At 38.1% G+C, this 23,644-nt stretch overlaps 1 protein-coding gene across 4 annotated transcripts; it reads left to right on the top strand.

Annotated features, from left to right (window-relative positions):
• Window positions 1-5,438: 5,438 nt before the first annotated feature.
• LOC149783546 (ankyrin repeat domain-containing protein 16-like) lies at window positions 5,439-14,514 on the top strand. Of its 4 annotated transcripts, XM_089931813.1 has the most exons (4): window positions 5,739-6,112; window positions 9,408-9,478; window positions 10,992-11,063; window positions 12,404-14,514. In XM_089931813.1, the coding sequence occupies exon 4, from the start codon at window positions 12,505-12,507 to the stop codon at window positions 13,810-13,812; it is 1,308 nt and encodes a 435-aa protein (XP_089787939.1). In that variant the 5' UTR covers window positions 5,739-6,112; window positions 9,408-9,478; window positions 10,992-11,063; window positions 12,404-12,504; the 3' UTR covers window positions 13,813-14,514. The 4 variants fall into 4 exon arrangements, with proteins under 4 accessions (XP_089787938.1, XP_089787939.1, XP_089787937.1 ...); XM_089931812.1 differs by lacking the exons at window positions 5,739-6,112; window positions 10,992-11,063 and adding an exon at window positions 5,439-5,462; XM_089931811.1 differs by lacking the exon at window positions 10,992-11,063.
• Window positions 14,515-23,644: the final 9,130 nt, after the last annotated feature.

The raw sequence follows: 23,644 nt of genomic DNA, 5'->3' as shown, positions 1-23,644 counted from the left end.
ATTTTGATCCTCGTTCTTCTGCTAGAAACGATGTGAAAGTAGATCGATGGTTTTGTGACCATTATGCTTATCTTTTGTCTCAAGCTAGGAAACGTAGTGTCCATCAATGGCCTAATGATTTCCAACAGTGGAAATCACAATTTCATTCACAACGTTGTCAGCCCTGTTCAAAGTAGAAAGTCTATTGAGAAAAAAATGTTTGTGATTTGAAAAAAATTGTTTGATGTTATAGTGTTGGATTATTGTTAAAAAATGTTAGAGTTGTTGTTTAGTGTTAAGTGATTCTTGAATAAAAAAATGTTGTGTTTTAAAAAAAAAAATGCCTTTGTGGTTTGTTTAGCTATAAGAATGTTGGATTGATGCTCTTTGATTTCTTACTATCCCTCTCATGACACTCACTAAACGTTGCGGCTCAAAAACCGTGTGGGGGATGTTTTCCTTCACGTCCGCGCTTTGACTTTAAATAGAGAATGTGAGAATGTTAAAAATCACTGAAGACCTGATAGAAGAGCTCTTCAGAGAAGAAATGAACAGGGAAAAAGAAGAATGGACAGAGAAGTACAGACTTCAGAGACAGCAACAACAGCAGCAACAACAGCAACAGCAGCAGCAGCAGCAACCTGAACCTGACAGAGGCTTTGTCGATTGCCGTATCGACACCAAAGAGTTCTTCTTCTCTTTCCGAAGAAGCAGACCTATCGCCAGAAAGTCTATCCTCAGAGGACATCGCATTCTTAGAAACTAAAAAAAAGAATGCCATAGCAAAACAAAAAAAAAACAGCCCTTAACAGGGCTACCCAATACTCTAGAAAAGAAATAACGATCGATTTGCCAATGTGTGTAGGTAGAGTAGTGTGAAAATAAACACTAACTCTTTCTTAAAAAATGTGAGGGTATGTGTTTGTGTTTGTAAGTGATAAAGTAGGTTGATGTGGACAGTAGATTAAAATGATGTTTGTTTTTTTGGGCTGTTTGAGGTGTATATTTGGGGTTAGATTGGATTGCTTTGCGTATGTGGATAGTCTATTGAAGTGATTTATAAAAAATTTTACAATAGTGATGGGTAGCATAAAAAGTGAGTGAGTGTTTCTTTTAGGTCCGCGCGTTGTTGTTTTTTTTGGTCATGATCTAGGTAAGATCAATTTTATGTTATTAGGGGGATGTTTTCCATCACGTCCGCGCTTTCACTATAAATTGAAACTCGCTGGGCAGTCTAGCTACCCTTGTTGATTGATCAACACAGCCAGAAGAATGAATAGCAGAATAGTGAAACTGTTAGAACTCCAGATGCACCTGGAATATGCCAGGCGCATAGTAAACGAACTATCAGCGGAGGCTATAGTAGAAGAAGCAAGAGTAAAGAAGGAAGAGGAGGAGAGAAGAGAGAGGGAAGAAGAGGAAAAGAAAAGAGAAGAGAGGATGTCGTTCAATATTCCCGAGACAGAGGATTGGGGTGTTGAAGCGAATCATCCTCCCTCTGCGCTCCCCAGAAGAAAGGTGAAAGAAGACTGGGGAAGAAGATGCGTGTGTGGCGCCAGGCCAGGAAGGTGCAACCATTAGATAGGTGCATCAGGAGTTCAAAAAACAGCCCTTTTCAGGGCTACCCAATACTCTAGAAAAGAAATAACGATCAATTTGCCAATGTGTGTAGGTAGAGTAGTGTGAAAATAAACACTAACTCTTTATTAAAAAATGTGAGGGTATGTGTTTGTGTGTTTGTGTGTTTGTGTTTGTAAGAGCTCAGGTATGTTTGTGTGAATAGTAGATTATGGGTTTCTTAGCGTATGTGAAGAGTATAGTTAGGGTTTTATTATATGAAATGAGAAAGTATGGGGATGTTTTCGTTCACGTCCGCGCGTTGTTGTTTTTTTTTTGGTCATGATCTAGGTAAGATCAATTTTATGTTTTTAGGGGATGTTTTCCTTCACGTTCGCGCTTTCACTATAAGAACCCACAGTGTTAGTTGTTCAAACCATTCTGCAAAGAATAAAAAGAAGATGGCGTCAAACCAAATGGACAAAATACAAACCTTACAAGACGTTTTAGACAACTTAGGAATAATGGAACAGATGCTAATAAGACTCGTTGAAGACCATTATTCCTATAGTCCCCATCGTGTAAAGATGGAAATTAACAACTTAAGAAAAGCAAAGGACAAGATTAGTGGTGTGATGAAGGAAATAAAGGAGGAGAAGGAGGATGAAGAGGAAAAGATAAGAATAAGAACATGGAACGAAAAAATTGAAAAAGAAGAAGAAAATGAGAAGAGGAAGAAAGAAGAGGAGGAAGAGAAGAAAGAAGAGGAGGAGAAAAAAAAGAAGAGAAAGAGTGTTGGAGATAAAATAAGAAGTTGGTGGAGGAAAAGAAGAAATTAGAAGCAGAAGAAAACCCAAAGGCCCTTTTCAGGGCCAGCCATATATCTCGAAAAGAGATAGCCTTTCCATTGCCTACCCTTTTTTTTAAAAAAAAAAAAATCCCATGTTCAATTTCCCTTGTACGTCTATTAACCCACAATTTATTCCCATGTTAAATTTCCCTTGAGGCTAATCTGACCCACAATTTTTTCTCCATGTTAATTTCCCTTGTCGCTAATCGGACCCACGATTTTTTTTTCTCCATGTTAAATTTCCCTTGTCGCTAGACAGACCCACGATATTTTTTTTCTCCATGTTAATTTCCCTTGTCGCTAATCGGACCCACGATTTTTCTCCATGTTAAATTTCCCTTGTCGCTAATCGGACCCAAGGGTCTCTGTAATGCTAATTCCCATTGTCGCTAATCCGACCCCTTTCACTACTCATATATAATAGTATAGACTGGACTGGCATTTGTATATGTTGATAAGGAAGACAGGCATGTATGATACTGTAGCCTCGACTAGCATTTGCATAGATTGATGAGGGAGGCAGGCACGTTTAATATTGTAGCTTCGACTGGCATTTGTATAGGTTGATGAGGTAGGCAGGCACAGTTAGTAGTATAGCCTCGACTGTCATTTGTATAGATTGATGAAGAAGGCAGGCGTATATAATAGTGTAGCCTCAACTGGCATTTGTATAGGTTGATAAGGGAGTCATGCACATATGATATTGTAGCCTCGACTAGCATTTGTATAGGTTGGTGAGGGAGGCAGGCACATATAATATTGTAGCCTCGACGCATTTGTATAGGTTCATGAGGGAGGCAGGGGTATATAATATTGTAGTCTCAACTGGCTTGTGTCCCCCTCTTCCCTTGCCCCTATATGCGGGCGCCCATGAATAAAAAACCAACATGAAAGAAATATTGAATATAATTTGTAATACCATACTATACGTTGAACACAGTGCTCTTGAGTTATTAGTAGGAAATTGGGAAGGGGAGGTTTGTATCTGTCGTCAACAAAGGAAAAACAATTATCATGAGACTGGCTTCAGCTGAGATGACACATGCGCTTTTGTGCTATGAGCCATATCCGACATTGTGCAGTTTCCCATTTTAATTACTCCTACAGAATGAGAAAATATAATTGGCTACCAGAAAGAATGATTATATCTGATCTGCTACATTAAAACACTACTGGAGCAACCTTGGAAGAATTTATAAATTAATTCTTTATCTAATCGATGTTTATGTCAATTGTTTTTATTTCTCAGGTGGAATGTATTGTTTTATCTTGTAAGGACTTAACTTTTTCGGATTTCAGGAAATTGTGCTGCCCTATATTAGGATAAGTGTTTAAATTTATAGAATACACAAACACACACATCCATCTCTCTCTCTCTCTCTCTCTCTCTCTCTGTCTTTATATATATATATATATATATATATATATATATATATATATATATAGAGAGAGAGAGAGAGAGAGAGAGAGAGAGAGAGAGAGAGAGAATCATAAAAATTCAACAAAAATGTTGGGAGTAATGTAGATCAGAAATGGTATATGTTATATTGTCTTGTTGATACATGCAACTGGACACACATTTGTCCATCCACCAAACAACACTTGTAAATATGCCATTTGGAAGCTGTTTACAGTGGCTTTGTTGATCCAGTTTGGTATCGACTTGTTGGAATATTTGTTATGTGGTAGTTTATTGAAATGTGCCACGCCTAGCCATAAGATCAGTTTAACCAAGTATATTATAATCCCTGTGTGCAAGAGATATTTAAAAATTCTGTAAAATTGTTTTGCTTTATTAGTGAGCAGTAAGTATGTGTATCCTCTCAAAATAACCCACATGCACATCAACACACTTTCTTAGTCTGACGATCCAAAAGCAAATGCCATATTGTCCTTGCTTTTTGCTATGCTGTTCATACACTTGAAAACTGCACTTAGAGAATCTTTGATAATGGGATTCAGGTAGCAAGAGACAGTTTCGTAAATTGGTCCTTGTCAGATTTCATAACTTAAAACCATGGTGTGACCTTTTCAGTTGTTTTTTTTAATTATTAAAAATATGGATATGATTGTTTACTATGTGTTTCGGGCTTGTGTTGTTCTTGAATTGGATGTGTGGTATGTATGCCTACCATAGTTACGTTACAGTATTTAGCCAGTGAAATACCAATAGTTGTCTTGAGAGAATATCTAACCACCCATAGCAGTAAATATACGGGTTCAGGCCAAGTAGAATGTCTCAAAAACTGTTCGGATGGCAACTATTTTGAATTGCATTAACCTGTTTAGTATACAATGTTTTGCAGAATTATCACCTAGGAAGTGGGCTTGTTTTCGCACTGTGAGTATCACATGGTGCAAAAAAAAATGACCTTTGGAAGTGAATAATGTCGATACAAAGTTGAGGTTGGGGTGAATAAACTTATTTTGCTATAAACTGCCAATGACTTCTCTGATCAAGGGAATAATATCCTTATGCTTTGTTTTAATATAGCAATCCAAAAATATGATTCTTTTTGACAACACTTTTTTAATACTAGACAAGTAAATGCAGCATTATATCTGTGCATAAAAACTATTCCTTGTACCCTCACTCACTTTGAGACAAATTAGGTCCATATTAAGGGTGCGGCGGAGGTAAGAATACATACACCAGGATGGCTGCCATGACGGCGGATTTATGTGCTGGTGCGTTGTCAAGGATACCTCGGACAGTGTCGGTGGTTCTTCCCGGGGTTTTCCCGGGTTCTTCCTCCACCATTAATACTGGTCACCATGCATAGCATATCGTGTGCTGAAATGTGGCGTTAAACCCCACAACAACAACAATTAACACCATACTATATATATTACATAATCCACATTACTGTTACGTGTTCGTTTATGAAAAGAGGTGAGCGCTACATGTCCACTTGGGCTTCTTGTTCAATAGAATATTATGCAGGGGCATTAAATGGAATGTAGTGTAGTCATGTTACTATATTGTTATACATGTGAATTCAACAGCTTGATTCTTTGTATCATCATACCACCAAGGTTAAAAATAGACGTCTACCATAGGTAAACGGGAGTGTAGGTAAGCGGGATTGAATTAAGTATATTATCATGGAGTTGACTCTTGAAAAGCATTGTCACGTTCAAATTTCCAAGTTGTTTATGTAAATAAGTAAATTGTATAAAATGCTACAATCAATAACTTAGTATAACCTGCACCCACCTAAATCAGCAGATGGACTCTTCTAATTGATTTTGGACTTCGCTATCATTTTATGATAGAGGGTAGAGATATATGAGAAATACGAGTATTAGAGAATCTGTGCCGTCACAAATGCGCGTGACACATAATGTACAGTAATGTTTTAAGTAGTATCATTATCTATATAAGCCTCACACCGTATTGTTTAGTGAGAACAAGTTCTAGATTCGGGGACAAGGTGCGCGCTAACTTAGTCCTGTCCCATCCCAACCCCCTTTGCCAGTATAACCGGACGTTTGTATATCAACAAAGCCATAAAACGAGCTATAAATATTAGTACCGTTTAATTACACGTGTAATGATATATTGGTATATTGCCCTATGCGAATAAGGTATGTTTTATAATCACATAAAATATATGGATATGGTATGTTTTGTTGTCACATACATGTCCATTTTATTAACTTCCGTATTTGTTCACCAAAAGATATGTGCGAGATACCTCCAGTATGTGGGATTATTCGTCTTAGGTATGTATACTTTATTTTGATACAGTTTTAGATCATTTGTTGAACTATTGTTGAACTATAAAAAAAAAACCAAATCGGATGATGTTAAAATGGGGTATTGTTGTTAATATGGGTTTAACGCCATTTTCAGCACAAGATAGGATATACATGGTGGCGACTATATTTGGTGAAGAAAGAACTGGGATGACTCATCGACCCTACGGGTAGCTACTGACAAACTTTCGCGCCTACGTTGGCCGAATGAATTTTGTATTGAATACCGTGTTAGATGAAAAAAAAAAGGCTATCTGAAAAAGAGAAATGAGCATTGATATTAAAATTGTAGGGTTGTTGTTGTTGTTGAGTTTAATTATAGTGGCGTGTGCACAATTGTGCATGTGCCACTTTTTTCTGACTGTACCGCAGCCTGCTAGTTGTTCCTGGGAAAGGGAATGGTGCCACTTCCCCCAGGCTTTTATGGGTTCAAGGAACCCTGACAGTTTGGCCTCAGTCTGTGGGTCCATAAGTTGTAGGGAAAGCGGCGGTTGTGTATTAATTAATAATATGCTACCAGAAGAAGGTCGTCTGTCCGTCCCTTCCATCACATGCTTAGATGCTATATACCAATGTCATTTTCCTCCTTATACCACACTTCTGCATACTAGCAGAGTTGCACACTCCCGTCTTTCCTGTAGCTGATGCACTGATGATAAAAGACTTACATGCAGTACTTAAGTTTTGTTTGGTTTTTTTTTTGGATGATTCAAGCCTTTAATCAGCAGATGATAATTAGGTAGATTATTAAGTGAGTACTTACCTACAGATAGAAAGAGAGATAGATATTGTACACAAATTTACTTTTTGTGCGTCAAAATTTAGCGGAAGTGAGCAGTGGAAGAATAGCATAGATTATATTTTGCGCTTCTTGATTTTATGCTTCAACGACATTTTCTGGCCAGTTGTTACAGGTATCACTAATTCGTGAAATAGTATATCGAAACAAGATGTAGAAGAAAAAAAAACAGAGTAACAGTTAATAAAGAAAATGACCGCTCCGGTGGCCTATTGGTTAGAGCGTCCGCTTGGCATGCGGGAGATCGTGGGTTCGATCTCCGGCCGAGTCATACCAAAGACTTACAAAAATGGTACTAACAGCTGCCTCGCTCAGCATTAAGAGGTTAGTGTTAGGACTGGTCGGCCTGGTGTCAGGATAATGTGACTGGGTGGGATATCGTGCTACATCTATGTGGCATGATGCCCCAGAGCTAGACGTCACTATAAACTGTCACACTGCAGACATCGTAACGATATGACTGAATTTTCTTTTAAAAATCACACACACACACACGAAAGAAAATAGAGGTGCCTCGCTTAGCCGTAAGGTCAGTTTAAGTCAGTGTAGTATAATCTCTATATACAAGGAGTATTCATAAAAGTAGCATTTTGTTGTTGTTATTATTATTATTATTAGTAGCAGTAGTATTCTACGTACATTGCATAAGCCAGATAGTGAAATTTCTAACATTTTATTTCTATACAACATGGGTCTCAGGTTTCAATGACATTAAACGGCAGGGACATTATACGAAATGTGGCATTGTTTACTCTAGTATTACACACATGCGTGAAACATCTGTTCAAGTTCTTTGTACCAGCACACCACTAAGGTAAAACTTAAGAGCCTACTATATGCGTGCAGGAGTGAATAAGTTCGTATGCCCTTGAGTTTAGGCTTGAAAAGCATTGTCACACACAACTCTCCATATTTTGTGTTGTTGTTGTTGTTGTTGCTTTTATCCTATGTGTATTTTTTCTAGCATTTACACTTGTAAATAAGTCAATCAGGTTTGAAGCTGAAATATGCACGGTATGACAATCTGCACAAACCTAACTCCGCTTATCGATTCTTGTAAACGTAAAACCTTTGGCTTCGTTACCACTTTGTCACCAGAGCTGAGCTGTGTGGACGACATAAATATAGTAGTGTTTGATACAAAACCTACTTTACTATTATCAGTGGAATCATAATTGATACAGGCCTACCGTTTGTGTAATGTTACCTGAGAGCCGGTTCTAGATTAGGACAAGGTGCGCACGAGCCTATATATGTTCTATCCCACCCAACATCTTCCAGCATTGCCCCACGAGCCTATATATGTTCTATCCCAACCCCCATCTTACAGCATTGCCCCACTAGCCTATCTCTGTTCCATCCCAACCCACATCTTCCAAAATGGCCCCACGAGCCTGTCTCTGTTCTATCCCAACTCCCATTTTCCAGCATTGCCCCACGAGTCCATCTCTGTTCTATCCCAACATCCATCTTCCACCATTGCCCCAAGAGCCTATCTCTGTTCTATGCCAACCCCCATCTTCCAGCATTGCCCTACTAGCATATCTGTTCTATCCCAACCCCCATCTTCCAGCATTGCCCCACGAGCCTATCTCTGTTATATCCCAACCCATATCTTCAAGCATTGCCCCACGAGCTTGTCTCTGTTCTATCCCAACCCCCATCTTCCAGCATTGCCCCACGAGCCTATCTCTGTTATATCCCAACCCATATCTTCAAGCATTGCCCCACGAGCTTGTCTCTGTTCTATCCGAACCCATATCTTCCAGCATTGCCCCACGTTTTTGTTATAAGCTTACCTTATCGTCTATGTTAGAAATGTAAACAGCTTTGTCAAGAGTTGTCCGAGCTTAGAATAGCCTTTCGGGTAACAAAGACAAAAAATAATAGTTCATTCATCAGGTGAAACGTAACATAAAATGAAAATGAACCTTAAATAAATGTCAGAATGATAATGATCTAAAGCGATCATTATGTGAGGTGCGAGATTATAAATGAATCAAGAAAGAAGAAACACCATGGGAGAATATGTATACAGTTTTTATGTTTTCATATTATGAAACATTTTCACTGACATTTTTGGATGAATAATATGAATCAAATCAGAACTGTAGTATAACAGCTTCGAATACATGTAAAGATTCATACAGATATATAGACAGACAGACATACATACATACATACATACATACATACATTGCTTAGTCAAGTGATGTTTTGGAGAGAGAAAACCAAGGAAATTGTTTGCGGAAAATAATAGCAACAGTGTTCGATACTTTAAAAACCACGACAAGGCTATTAAAGAAGCAGGACGTATGTATTGGCTGGTGTTTAATGCATAAAGTAGGTTAGATAAAAATATAGCTCTTGCATATAGTGTTCGTGATATCACGTTACGTATGGGTAGGGTGTGTGATACTGTCACAATCATAACCATTTTATTCACTTCCTGTCTGTTCACAGATCCTTCAGCGTGGGCTCTCTCTCTCACTCTCTCTCGTACATGTGGGATCAATCAACCTAAGTATGCATAGGTATGTATGGTTTATATATATATATATATATATATATATATATATATATATATATATATATATATATATATATATATATCCTGCACTTTATGACAGATAGATGGATGGATGAATACTGCACATAGCTTTATTTTTTTTTTTGGTTGGGGAGGGTGTCAGAATGTAGTGGAAATCCGAAATGGAATCAATGGCGAAGATAATATTTCGCGTTTGTTGATTTTATGCCTGTACAACATTTTCTGGTGAATTATTACCGGCATCACTACACTGTTACACTCATTGAAAATATGATCCGTTATTGCACCTTTTGTAGTGCCAACGAAAAGAACTAATAGTTTTGCTCTGATTTTTCTTGGAGATTTGCTGTCCAGTGAAGAGTGGTTATTTGCCTTTTTTAAAAAGCTGCATTGAAAACTAAACAGAAAATACAATGTTTATTGATTTAAGCTTATTGGCTTTTAGATAGGATGACATCATAAACATATGCCACTTTCAGACATGTCACTTGCACTAAAAAATCCCAAAATAATTTCATTCAATTGCAACTTTTTCCAGAAAATGCAACCGAACATGTGCTGACTTTTTGTACATGGTATGTCCTTGTTAGTGCCTAAGTAAGACCGTCTTTGTACATGATATTTTGTGTGTGCTCACTAAAATGGAAAGTATGAGCTGCTTCCATTCACCGTCAAAAGTTCTAGCTGTTGAAGTGTTTTCGTAAGCAGCGAAGATATTTAGGCCAACAGAAAAGACCAGTATTTATATGGATTTTGAGCATGCCTGATCATTAGTAGTATTGTGTATTTAGCATATCGTATAGGAGATACGAGAACACTGATATGATCAAAAATCACTGAACTACTTCTATATCTTTTATGTATTACCATCTCGTACATAGATATAATAACATCAAAAATCAACATTAAAATTGACTAGACCAATCTGATTAGGGTTAAAAATCATTTGACCACATGTACCCTCATACGAGATTAAAATATAATATGTTAGAACATACCGGATTACGCAGATAATAAAGACAATCAATCTGCAAAATTTGCTAAAGCGGTACATCGAACACAATAATAGTCTGATTTGTTTGGGTACATCATAAATAACGGCACAAATATTCACTGTATTAAGTCCAACAGTTGTTTGACAGGTGAAACAAATATCTCACCAGTTTAACGTGAAAGCAACATTGTCGGTATCAACTAATTATGATTATTATACCTGAAGTATCATCTTTGTACATCAATATAATATGTTTTCCAACGTGATACTTAACTTCATTGTCATTTTCTTTGTACTGAAATCGGAACAATTTTATTAAATTTTGATTGTATATAACTTCAGTAAAAGTCTAATATATGAAATGCACGTTAAATATTCAGTAAGTACTTAGCGATTTGTTTTAATATATATTCAACTATTTAGCATGTTTATACGCATAATCACTGACATTTAATCTCTGAAATTTTCAATAAAATTTAATCACATTTTCAATAAATTTCAGCAGAAAACCCATCTGCCTTCTCTGATCTGTCAGTCTCTCTGTGCAGCCATCTCTAATGCATTGGGTGAAGTGGTAGGATTCATCTCTTTTTCTTTCGTGAATTGGGAGGGTTGTCGCCATTTTTTTATTGCTTGTTTGTTTGGGTTTTTAAATTTTGATTACAGCAAATCAAGTTTGAATATCGCTGAATCACTTAAGTTTATATGACACAGTTATGTTCATGCTGTTTCACATGCTATGTCATCGAAAATAATGTCCTGTCGTTCCCTCGTAACTAATTCTTAGATTACTAACAATTAACAAGAAGGACTGAATACGCTCAGTTATTAAAGATTCTAAATTCCTTAAAAAATGTCTTAGTTAGCTTTTGGGGTGGTAGTTGTTCTAATAATATGTATATTTTGTCAAATATTTAAAAGCACACAAACATGTTATGATATTATTTTATACAAAGGAGATACAATGAAATACTTTATTTCAGGGTTTTGTTTTGTTTTGTTATTTTCTGTTTTCATTTTAGATTTTAAATCACGTAATTTTAAATGTCATTATCAACATATTAAGAGATTTATCTCCTTTGTCAGTTTCGCTCGCTGTATTTTGCCATTACTTATTTTGCCTAAACAAATATAATTAAAATTATGATTGTTTGTTCATACTGCTCATTTGGGTGAGAAAGCTTCTCGAGGGTCGGTGGTTCTTTCAGGGGATTTCCTGGGTTCTTCCTTCACCATTAATACTGGCCGCCATGTATAGCCTATCGTGTGCTGCAAAAATGGCCTTAAACCCTACAACAACAACAACTGCTCATTTGGTATGCATGCGCCCGGCTCATGGATTAGCTTATGTGCTGGTGATCATTCGCGGAAATGAATCATATTTATTTTCTGTTATCAATCTTTCTATCCTGTTTTTGAGGTATTCTGAATTTTGGTGTGTGTACTTTGTGAATATATTTGTTTTCTCCGGTTGGTGGAGATATCTGTTTTTAATTATTCAACCACACAGTTATACGTTTAATCATCAAATTTACCAAGCATGTGAAAACTAGCTTTCGCTCTTCCCCATTCAAGTTCTTTCTTACATGAGCAATCTATACATCGTTTGTATCCTTTGTTCCATTTCATTTTATTATGTATTGCAGTAGGAAGATTTCATGCACAATGATAGCGGGATATATCTGCCTATGTAGATAATGAGTTGCGCACCTTTTGTGGACTTGCAGTGAATGAATAATCTACATGCATTCCGTTCAAAAAAAGGCAACCCCCAATTATAGTTCTGATTAACAGTTTTAATTTGGAAAGTCGACTAAGTAGTCTAGAATGTTCAATATTTGCCTACTTTTGCTAAACCGGTTTACGCGGATACCGTTTCGTATTTCACTGCCACAAATCTGTTTACTTTTGCAGATGTTTCGTGCTGTGACGATGAGGTGAAATCGTCAGAACGAGTAATCTGCATATTCAAGATTATCAGTTGACAAGTGTCACGTGTACAAAAAAATTGCTCGATGGAGTACCACATTAGCGAGTGTCATGTGGCTTGTCAAAACGGTGATCGCACCAGGATCCAACAGCTCCTGGACAAGTTTCCCTTTGCACTCCATCATGCTGATAGTCGTGGGTGGACACTAGCGCACTACGCCGCTCTGGGAGGCTCACAGGCCACAATCAAACAGTTGTGTAAAGCCGGTCTTGACCCTCATACACGGGATATGTATGGAGCAAATATTCTGCACATCGCTTGTCTTTATGGCCGTGTCGACTTGGTGAAGTATTTAATTAAAAAATACCCCAAAATGTATATTCATCATGACTGTTATAACTGGAAGTCTGCACACTTTGCAGCGCAGGGAGGATCAGTGGATACAATGAGGTTGTTTGTCGAGACGGATACAGATTTTACTCTCAAGGACCAATATGGCGCAAACGTACTTCATCTTGCCTGTGGTTTTGGTCGTTACCAATTGGTCGAGTTCCTCCTCTTGCAGTTTCCAGAGCTTCTGCATGAGGTCGGCGAGAACAACGGCACCGCCGCACATTATGCAGCACAGGGCGGGTATGTCAGAGTGATGGAATTACTAGTTCAGCATGGAGTTAATATGAACAGCAGAACAATTCATAACATGAATGTTTTACATATCGCATGTCAGCACCGAAACGTTGAAGTAGTCAGGTATATTCTGAAAATCAACGCCTCTTTGCTGGGTCAGTCAGGGTTGTACAATTGGAGCGCTGCCCACTTCGCCGCTCAGGGAGGGTCAGTGGATGTCCTAAAGCTGATTGCGGCCGATGTACAGATGGTCAGAAAGAGGTCTATCGCCGGTGAAAATATTTTGCATATTGCATGTCTGCACGGCCACTACGATATGGTAAAGCATATACTGACAATTTACCCTGACATGCTTGATGAATTGGGAAAGTATTATTGGACTGCGTCACACTACGCCGCCCAAGGCGGAAATGTGCATATTATGGAGCTACTGGGCCGGTACAAACTGCCCAAAAAGACAAGGTCCGGCACGAACGCCAACGAACTTCACATCGCTTGTCGGTACGGGCACGAGAACATGGTACAATACCTGCTCGAGGTCATGCCGTCTCTGTCGAAAGAGAAAGGAGAGTATGGGTGGACCTCCTACCACTATGCCGCTTTGGGTGGATCCTTACGAATCATGAGCATGCTAGCAGAGTCCGGGCTGGATATCAGGCATGAGAACGAGTCGGTGGCAAAAGTTTTGGAAATCGCTTCTGTCCACAGAGATAAAGAATTCGAAAAGAACGTGAAATTTCTTGTGGAACATACGGCGTGTGTGTAGTGATGATGGAAATCTATTCAAAGATAGGAAAAGAGATTACTGCAGAATGTTGTTCGAAAGATCAACAAAAGTGAAAGTTTTCTTTATATATGGCGTCTGGTGGTTATAGAAATGAATTCATTAGACATTCTTATCATTCATCTACTCATGTATTTATTCACGCATGCGTACATCGATCCACCCATCATTTATACATTTGGCTGCCGTGGTCGTTTAAGATTTTACAGAAAATAACTTATTATAATAAAGTTTGTAAGAAGCTTTAATTCATCAATGCTAACGATGTATAGGAAATAGCCTATAACAGCCCGATGACGTCACAGCTAGCAATGTCATGGTAAAGAGGACTGCTCTGCTAGGTTTTCGTATCGTTTAGAATTAATATAAAGGAAATTATATACATGAACCCTTCTCTAATATTCCCAGCTGCAGAAAGGTTGTTACGTGTAATAATGTGTACTTTGCTTCTTTTCTTTAGTTAGAATAGTTTAAACATATTTATTGCATAATGTGTAGTTGTAGATTGCCCGATGTACAAGATGAAAAGGTAAAGGATTAGAAAGAAAGCCAATGTTTTTTGTATAGTTTTCCTTTGACGATAAAACACTTGCAAATGCACGGGAATGCATGACGGAAAATATTTTTAATGATAACAATTTTTAATTCTCAAGAGTTTATTTATTAAATGTTAACATCTATAAAGATTGTTTTAATTTAATATATATTTATAAGGCTTTGTGTGAAAAGTTGAAGACATAAGGAGGAAGGGAAAGGGAATTAAACTAGAAAGGAAGAAAAATTCGGTATTTATGGTGAGCAATGCTTCCTTGTTGATCAGTCTTAAGAAAAAGGAAACTGCTGTTCATGACGCGTAGATTGTGCGTGTATATTAAAAACGCAATGTCCTGCATCTTTAAATAGATACTAAATTCACTTCACTCGAAGGATCCTCATCACTTGGTTGGTATCATTACAAGATCAACTATATTGTATTTTGCTTTGCCACACATGCGCAACCCGATGAAGCCTTAAAGGAGACTAGAAATCAAAATTTTCCTTTTACGTATCTAATTCTCTACAGATTTTAATTCGACTGTCATGTTTATAAATTAAATATCGTAAGCGGGTAGTGATTTTATTGCATGGAAGATACCACGATTCCGTAAATTGCGGAGTTTTTCCGAGTTTTGATGAGACGACAGGTCACGTGGTACCGTGACGCATCACTAGCCAGTCCTCGAATACAAACATAAACATTGGCGAGCGAGGCAGACGGAAGGAGACCACATTTGGGTTGCACGTTCAAAACTTGAATCTGCAGTCTGATATAATAGTTTATGTACTATACTGGTCAGTGCTAAAAGAATTTTTTTAGGCACAGGCCCCGGGCTGGTGACTTAAATAAACTCAAGCCCTGACTGAAATTCTACAAGACCGGACAGTTCATACCTGTCAACTCTTAAGCCGGGAGAAAAACCTCCGATTTTGGGGTATTTCCTCATCTACATCCCGATCTCGTAATATCTCTAAATGTTTCGCAGCGAAGTCCCGATTATTACATTATGTCTGTCAATTTTCATTTGTCAGAAGAAAAAAACCCAACCCCAAACCATTTATAAATAGATATAACGTATGCAATCCACAGTCTAAACTGCCACACTGCAGACATCGTAGTGATATGACTGAAAAATTGTTAAAGCTACTTTAAAAATTCAAATCACAGTACACACGTCTAAATCCGGCACTAGACGAAATAATTGATATCACACAACAGTTTTTTTTTCTTCAGTAAATAGAACGTGAAAATTAAACATTATTCAAGTAAATTTCAGATGTTTTTAAACAACTACAACAGTACTATAGTATAAAAAAAATTAAAAGAATAAAATTGTCACCAATTAGCTTAAATGAATGATCACTGTGAAATTTTCTTTGCAAACAAAATCGCATCTCCATTTCCGCCAAAGAAACTCGACCAGTTAACACCTGACATTCCTCTACCGTATATGTAAAGTTTAATTACCATGATTAAATTACAAGGAATAAAACAAAATATACCATGCAGTATATGTGGCCCTAAAGAACTAATTCTGAATAAATATTTTGTTCAGCAAACAGTGTTACATGCATTAAGACTTAAACCTGAAGTCCATGGCATCGTAAGTAACAACAAAATAGGCATCGTTTATTTTGGCAATCAATTGCTGGTGCTTACACATACACACACTGTCGAACATGGTTTCTTTGAAGTATGTCCGAAGAGCAGTCATTTTCACAAGATCAATGCAAGGATAAGGAGTATGTTCATTAGTCACACCGGCTTTATAGTTTGCGTACTTAACTCAAAACTTTAGCTATTTTGCAATTTAGCCAGAGCTGACCAGAATATGCAAAATGGGCTTGTCCTGGGGGAATAATAAGGCGTATCACATGGAGAAAAGGTACGTCTCATGGGCGCTCGCACATTGGGGCAAGGGGTTGGGGGTTGGGTCAATAGTCCCCCCTCCGTTTCTATTGTCAGCCATTTAATGTGAAACTTTGACCTCTTTTCTTTTAATCGCTGCTATTTAAACTGCCCAAGGAATAGTTTTATATCAGTTCCAATCATTACAGATTACCGTTTATACATACTACATGTATACAATGATTTTTTTATTAAAATTTGTCATTTTTATAAGATTACTGAAAATTGTGTTTACTCGAAACACGACAGGTTCAGAATATTATCATTGGCAAAGCCTCCATTTGATTAAAATCAAATCTAAATTTCACCTTGGACAGTAGCGATTTGATTTAGATTGTGCCGTGTTAAGGCATGTATGTCAACATCTTGAAAATACATTTACTCATTTCACCAGCGCGATCAAAGTTTCCTCAGGCAAAAATTTTTGTTTCGACAAGCCTGACGGGCACCTCACTTTGAATACAGGATGGGCCGGAACTAAAACCAGAGGGGCCCAGGGTGTCGGGCTATCAGATTTATTTTTAGCACTGCTGGTGTAGATAAAAGATCTGTGAATTGATTGTTGCATTTTGTGGTCACTTACTCGACCTTCTGCCTATTTTCGTAACTCAAACGTTTATAATTTTTCCCAGGATTTAAAATATTCAACGTTATGTCTGGAACAGCGCCAGCTTTTAGTCTAGGCCTAGTATTTGCGTATCCTTGAGCTGCCATTTTTTCAGAATCCCTCTCGTAACAGTCCTTTGAGAAATGTAACGAGCACATAGTGCTGTATGGTGTTGCTTTGAAATCGACTCGTTTGTAATAATGTATCCATTCTTTCATTATGCCGTTATCTTTCGGAAAAGAAAAAAAAAATGTTGTCCACAGGCTTTTCTTAATGTTCTATTACACCCGTAAGCAACGCAAAACGGTATTGTCTTTTACTCTGGCAACTCCCACTTGGGCTGCGGGAGTCGCTACTATGACGTCACATCCCGAAAGTAACCGAATAAGCGCGGAAATTTTGCATACGAGGCCACGGAAATTCAGCTGCTAGAAGATAGGCCAATATTTTAATATTGGCATTACGGTCGCAGATGATACTTCATAATAAGGTTTTCTGCTATAGTACTTTTATTATTATTCTATATTTCCATTGGTTTCTGGTCTCCTTTAAACAAAAAAGAAAAACTTACAAGAGAGGAAAGTTTACAGGTAGATATTAGAAACGAATGCCTTGATATGACCAGTAATAGTTTTCGTAATAATTATATATGACCCATAAGTACGTTTCTCCGGGACGTAATTGTTATTAGACTGGTATATTTAAGAAGGGAGCCACCGAAGCTCAGTTGGCAGAGCGACATACTAGTAATTCAAGGGTTGACTGGTTCTATACCCACCCAGGCCAGCTAGGGTCGGCTGCCTCTGTGTGCCCCTGGAAAAGGCACTTAGCTCATATTTCTCCGCCATAATGCAGCAAATATTTTGTTAAACGTACCGTTAAAAACTTACAAAAATAATAAAACAGATTGTCCAAGAAACTAGGCAATAGCATTAAACGTCAAGTCACGAGCTCACATTTTGCTTATGACGATAGCACCTTTCTGTCTCCAGTCAATTCAAGAAAGAGCAATAAATGATAATCATTCAGGAACCCAAGAACAGACAAACCATCTCGATGGGCAGTCTCAAAATAGTTCACACATATTTAAACACATTTACAGCGAACAGTACGGTTTGCACGAGAAATATTTTTCCGTGTTAAATTCGCGTTCAGTTTCTGAAACTTGTTTTAAGCAACTACACTGAGCAAATAAAACTTCATCTCGTGTTAAACAGCACCCAAGTTGTCGGAGACTCAAGTAATACCGACCAAAGCTAGTACATACGAGACTTGGATGTTTATTGCACGAGATGGTGCACAGGCGTTTTGACTATGTGGAACGAGCCACGTAACGATTAATTCATGAAGGGGTTATCTCCCTTCAGCTGTTTCTCTCAATACTGCATGCAAGGCCTAGTTTTGAACATTCTGGAAAGAAAGAGGTAGGAAGACTGACATGGGGGAAATTTGTACACGATGCACAAGAAACGCAATCAAAGATGGTAATAAACCTCCCAGAAAAATGGCGTATGACGTGTGACCAGCATTGAAGTATGATTTTGACATTTGAAAGGTCGCCCCAGGTGTTGAAAATTCAGTTTTGCAAATTCAGTCTTGCAATGATACAAGGGGACTGACAAACCGACTAAATGTCAGATGGCAGCACAAGTGATATCTACTGGTATCTTTTTACTGAGCTAGCGCAAACAAATCGCTCAAGGAAAATGGGAACCATTTTTAAACAAAACGCTATGGAGTATACGTAAAAAGACTCAAAAATGTATAACCTTCCACACTAACGATAACTTGGTATTCAATAGTTACAGAAATCTGTAACACCCAGCACAAACGATAAATTTGCAAAATTGGTCATATTAAAAAGACCACCAAAATCGGCACCTTTTCGCATGAATCATAGTTTGGATTGATCTGGTACAGTGACTCGCCTCTTCAAGAAGCTGTAAGACAGAACTAGAACTGCATGACTACGCAATGTGGACTTATTTCTATTTTTCTCATTTATTTCATATTTGGGCGAGAATCTAAATTTCATCTGTTTCACGTGAAATATGGTGCTATTTACAGAACTTTCGTTGAATATTAGACTGTTTCCTCACTCGACTCCCAGGAATCGGTATTAATGCATTTCAATAGCACGATCCACCTCTTATATGATAATCCATTCGAAATTAGTGTAACGAATGAATTAAATGCAAATATACCTCACTTAGCTAGAACTATGTACCATCCTGAATATAATATCCACCAAAGCCAACTAATTTAATTGACACCGAAAGCAAAAGCGATCATTCTACACAACTCCAATTCCCCCTCCCATCCCTTTAAACCACACATTTGAGCTTAAGACAAGAGATAACAATAATGATTACAAAATTATAATTCTCATTGTTCATCGTTTCTATGGAAATGTTGTTCCGAATATGTAAGTGTTTCATAGGGAATGCAAGACTGTTGATGAAGAAAATAAACACAGTATTGTTCATACGTAATTAAATCTGATCCTTGCAATTTCACGTTATTGAAATGGGTTGAAACACCATTTCTTTTCATAAAGACGTACATAAAGCTTGTGATTTCTTCTTCGATGATGGAGGTGAGGACAGGTGGCTAAAGAGGAATTACTATATCCTAGAATGATGTTCTTCAATAAATAGATGCCGACTCATTGTGTTCCTTGTCAATAACTGTCGTCTTTGTAGAGTACGCAGGCTTGAAGGTCTTTGGGTTTTCCATTAGGGAGTTCATCTTTAGCACAATTCACGGGAAGCCGGGTGTGGTATATGAATTGTGACAGGCGGTAATGAGGTTCATATTTATACATCTCTTAAGGTCACAAAGTTTGACTTTTGAGGTGGTTATTGTGGCTGCTGTACTTTATGGGTTTGATCGTGAATTTACATATTTTGTAGTTTATTAATGTTGATGTCAAAAAAGTATTGTCGAATACTGCAAATAAGAACACGTTCACCGTGTAATCGAGAGCCTGACATAACTGAAAAATTTCCACACCATTTATCCCGATCGTTGTAGGATAGAAATGTTTCTTGTCACAGACTTGGTCTTGAGTGAAATTAAGTCCCCGCAAATAGTAACCTCGTGCATAGGCATTGTAGGAAATGCCACTGTATACTGAGGGCAAACGACTAACATTTGGCTTCAAACAGAGTCAACTAAGATCTCGAGTAATTATTCTGGACAAAGTTAATTACACAGAGTTTAGTATACAAAGTTTCTACGTCTCTGGTGCCTTCTATCTTCGAAAAGTTGCACTGGCAAGGGATTTGATTAAAAACTTCGTTTAGAGGCTTCACTGCTGACAATATCAATAAAGAGAAGTTTAGGTGACTGACCGTGGAAGACATTATGTTCAATTTTGCATCGAACTCAAGCAGCAGTGCTGAAGATGTTTATTTCCGCTCCTTATAATAATTTTGAGACGATGTTCTTGGCCAGACCCTCACTGATGTCATTTCTTACTCGAAGTAAAAGTTCAACACGTTACACGTATAGTCCCGCTTTTTATGATGGTTGTGAAATCGTTAGCACTGGCCATCACATTGAAAATTGTGCTACTTCAATTTAGTATCAGACGTACATCCTTTCCATACACCCTCATTCAGCAAATCTCTTTTAACTACACGTCTAAGTGCAAATAATCCATTGTATCAAAACTATAGCCGTGTTTTATTTTATTTTGTCGGTGGTACAATTCTACACGGTGATTGTCGTTATTCTCTGTCAAGACTGTCGTTAAACACGAGTTTCGGCACTACGTAAGATATGTGGTTTGACTTCGTTTATGTAAGTGTGCATATTCTTTAGGCAGGTTCATTACGGGTAAGTGTTTATACTGATTCTTACTCGTCTGTCGAATGTTTTGACCACTTTCACTTTGAGGCGGATAAATCAGGCATTGGTTAGTTTTGATTGCAAACCGAAATTAATGAAAGTGACAGTCGAAAATTGGATGCAAGTTCTGCTACCAAACTAGGCAGCAAGATTGTCAAGGCCTAACAAAACTTAACGTCTGACTGTAGCAATAAACAAACTATAGACAACAACTCCTTACAAGAAAACTCACAATCATTAAATATATATTTTCTTTAAAGATGTTCTGCTCTAAGTCTGTTGGATGCAAACGAGCTGTGATGTTTCTGCATTACCCCAGGGTATCAATTCGTGCGTACACAAAATATGTCAACAAAAATATAAAAATCTATTGAGTTTCATATAAATACAGTCATTAATTTGACAAAATACATAATTTAAAGCATGAAATATACCAGCTAAAGTTATAAAATATCGCTGCCCTAACCTTATTGTAAAATTGAAGAACTTTTCATGGATGTGGTAACGCAGATGCTAAATGGGTAAAGTCCATTCAAATCCACAACTTACAAAAATTAATAATAAAATAATAACTACCTGTTTTAGTAGACATAAGGAAATATTTCACTCATGAATCGGAAAAATTGTATTGTCACTCGAGAAATATTTTCGTATATCTACTCCAAAACCGTAGATATCATTTACTTCGAATAGGTTAAAACAAGTATTATGTTATCGACCATACCTTAATGATGAAGTTGCTAGATCTCCAGAAAGTATCTCTGGGGATGTAGCTGATGCATTATTTTATACAGGAGCACGCACGTATCCAGTAGATGGCTGGGACTTAGAAAACCCCAAGATCGTGTACAAGTTTAACGGTTGCTTATTTCACGGATGTCCTGTCTGTTACCCTGTTTCTACAACGAACCATGGAAGACTTGTACCAGGCCACTTGTCAGCGACGCTTGAAGTTAGAACAGCAAGGATACCAAGTGGTGGAAATGTGGGAACACGAGTACGATCACCGTTTGAAAACCGATCCCGAGTTTAAACGCATCGTGTAAAGTTACAAGTTGATGAACCCCCTGAACCCGAGGGACAGTTTGTACGAAGGAAGGACAAATGCCACCTGTTTGCTGTACCAATCCGACGAGGAGAACGGAGAAGAAATCATATATACTTGGACGAGTGTACGCTGTATCTTTACGTGTGCAAATATTGTCTCTTTCCTACAGGGCACCCGCAATTGTTGACGGAACACATCGACCTGGACAACATTCGACAATACGAAGGCTTGATCAAGTGCAAAGTTTTGCCTCCCACAGACTTGTACCATCCCGTGTTACCTCACCATTGCCAAGGCAAACTGATGTGCCGAAACGTGTAACCAAGACCAGCCTTGTCAGCACACTCAGGAAGAATGCGCCTTGACGGGAACGTGGGTCAGCGTGGAATTATTTAATGCTCTGGACATGGGATACCAACTGTTAGAAGTGTACGAAATTTACCACTTTCCCAAGACACAACAATACCACAAGGGAGACCCAACTCAGAAATGCATTTTCGCAGACTACGTGGATGCCCTTTTGAAACTGAAACAAGAAGCCAGCGGCTATCCTTCCTGGTGTCACATTCCCGAAGACCAAAAGACATTCAAAGAGAAATACTGGGAGCAGGAAGGCATCACTTTAGACCAGATCGAGAAAAACGAAGGCAGGCGATCGTTTGCCAAAGTGATGTTAAATTGCTTGTGGGGCAAGGTGGCACAACGACCGTGTTTACCCAAGACAGAATATTTGACAGAACCTTCCCGTTACTTCCAGATGATTCACGACAAAACCAAATACATGAAACACGTGGACATCGTTCGTGAGGATTTGATCTTAGTCAATTACATAGAAGATCTGGACTTTGTACAAGCCGACGAATTTGGAAATGTCATCATTGCGGCTTATGTGACAGCCCATGCTCGCTTAAACTTGTATGAAGCTGTAGAACTGTTAAGGGACCGTGTCCTGTACTTTGACACGGACAGTTGCATCTACATCGATCGCCCAGGTCAACGTCACCCTGACATCGAAGGAGACCGTTTAAGAGCCTGGACAGACGAGCACCCGGACGAGAAGATTTTAAGTTTCGCTAGTGGTGGTCCTAAAAATTACGGCTACGAATACCGGGACCAACAAGGAGAAGTGCACACAGAGTGTAAAGTGAAAGGATTGACTCTCAATTATCGCACCAGTAGAGTGGTGAACTTTGGAGTATTGAAAGAAGCCTTGCAGTCTGGAGAGGATGAAAACTTTAAAGTGACCACTTGCCAACTGAACAAGATTGTACGTTTACCCACTCACCAAATCGTCAGTCAACCCTTGGAAAAAGTCTATCAAATCGTGTACCAGAAGCGAGTGAGGCTTTCCAACCACTTCACTTTACCGTACGGTCACATCGATATTGGTCAGCAGATAAAAAAGGACAACGTCCAAGGTCAGTAGTGCATTGTGAGTACCAAGGCCAAGCAAACAAGATGAATTCTTTCAGAGAAGCACAAAAGAAGTTCAGAGGGATGTCATGGACATTCCTGAAAGACCATTTCGGGAGGACACTTGTGTGACATTACCCCATGTAGAACTTGTCAGAACATTACACTGTCCCTTGGACACCTTGGTTACCAAACACACGTTGTACAGAGACTTGTTTCTGTTCCACTTCGATCGTTTTAATGTGCATTTTATCGTTGTACATAACTATTTGGCTTTTATGTATTTTTGTCTTTCGCGTTTATTTTTGAAACATCAAAAACTCTTGTCTTGTTTGTCTTCGTGTCACAAGTGACATTCCTGACACTATGTCTACCTCTACTGTCACTGCTCCCTCTTCCTTCACTTTCAAAGTTATCGACGAACACTTAGATCGTGCCAGTTGGGAGG

This window comes from Sinohyriopsis cumingii, chromosome 14 (assembly GCF_028554795.1).
Source record: "Sinohyriopsis cumingii isolate HCF-2022 chromosome 14, ASM2855479v2, whole genome shotgun sequence".
NCBI classification, from domain to species: domain Eukaryota; kingdom Metazoa; phylum Mollusca; class Bivalvia; order Unionida; family Unionidae; genus Sinohyriopsis; species Sinohyriopsis cumingii.
Note: the sequence above shows the minus strand (reverse complement) of the source record. Positions and strands in the feature narration are given on the sequence as shown.

Bases quoted from the DNA above. Each gene is read 5' to 3' on its own strand.
- LOC149783546 (XM_089931812.1), top strand. From the start codon at position 12,505: ATGGAGTACCACATTAGCGAGTGTCATGTGGCTTGTCAAAACGGTGAT.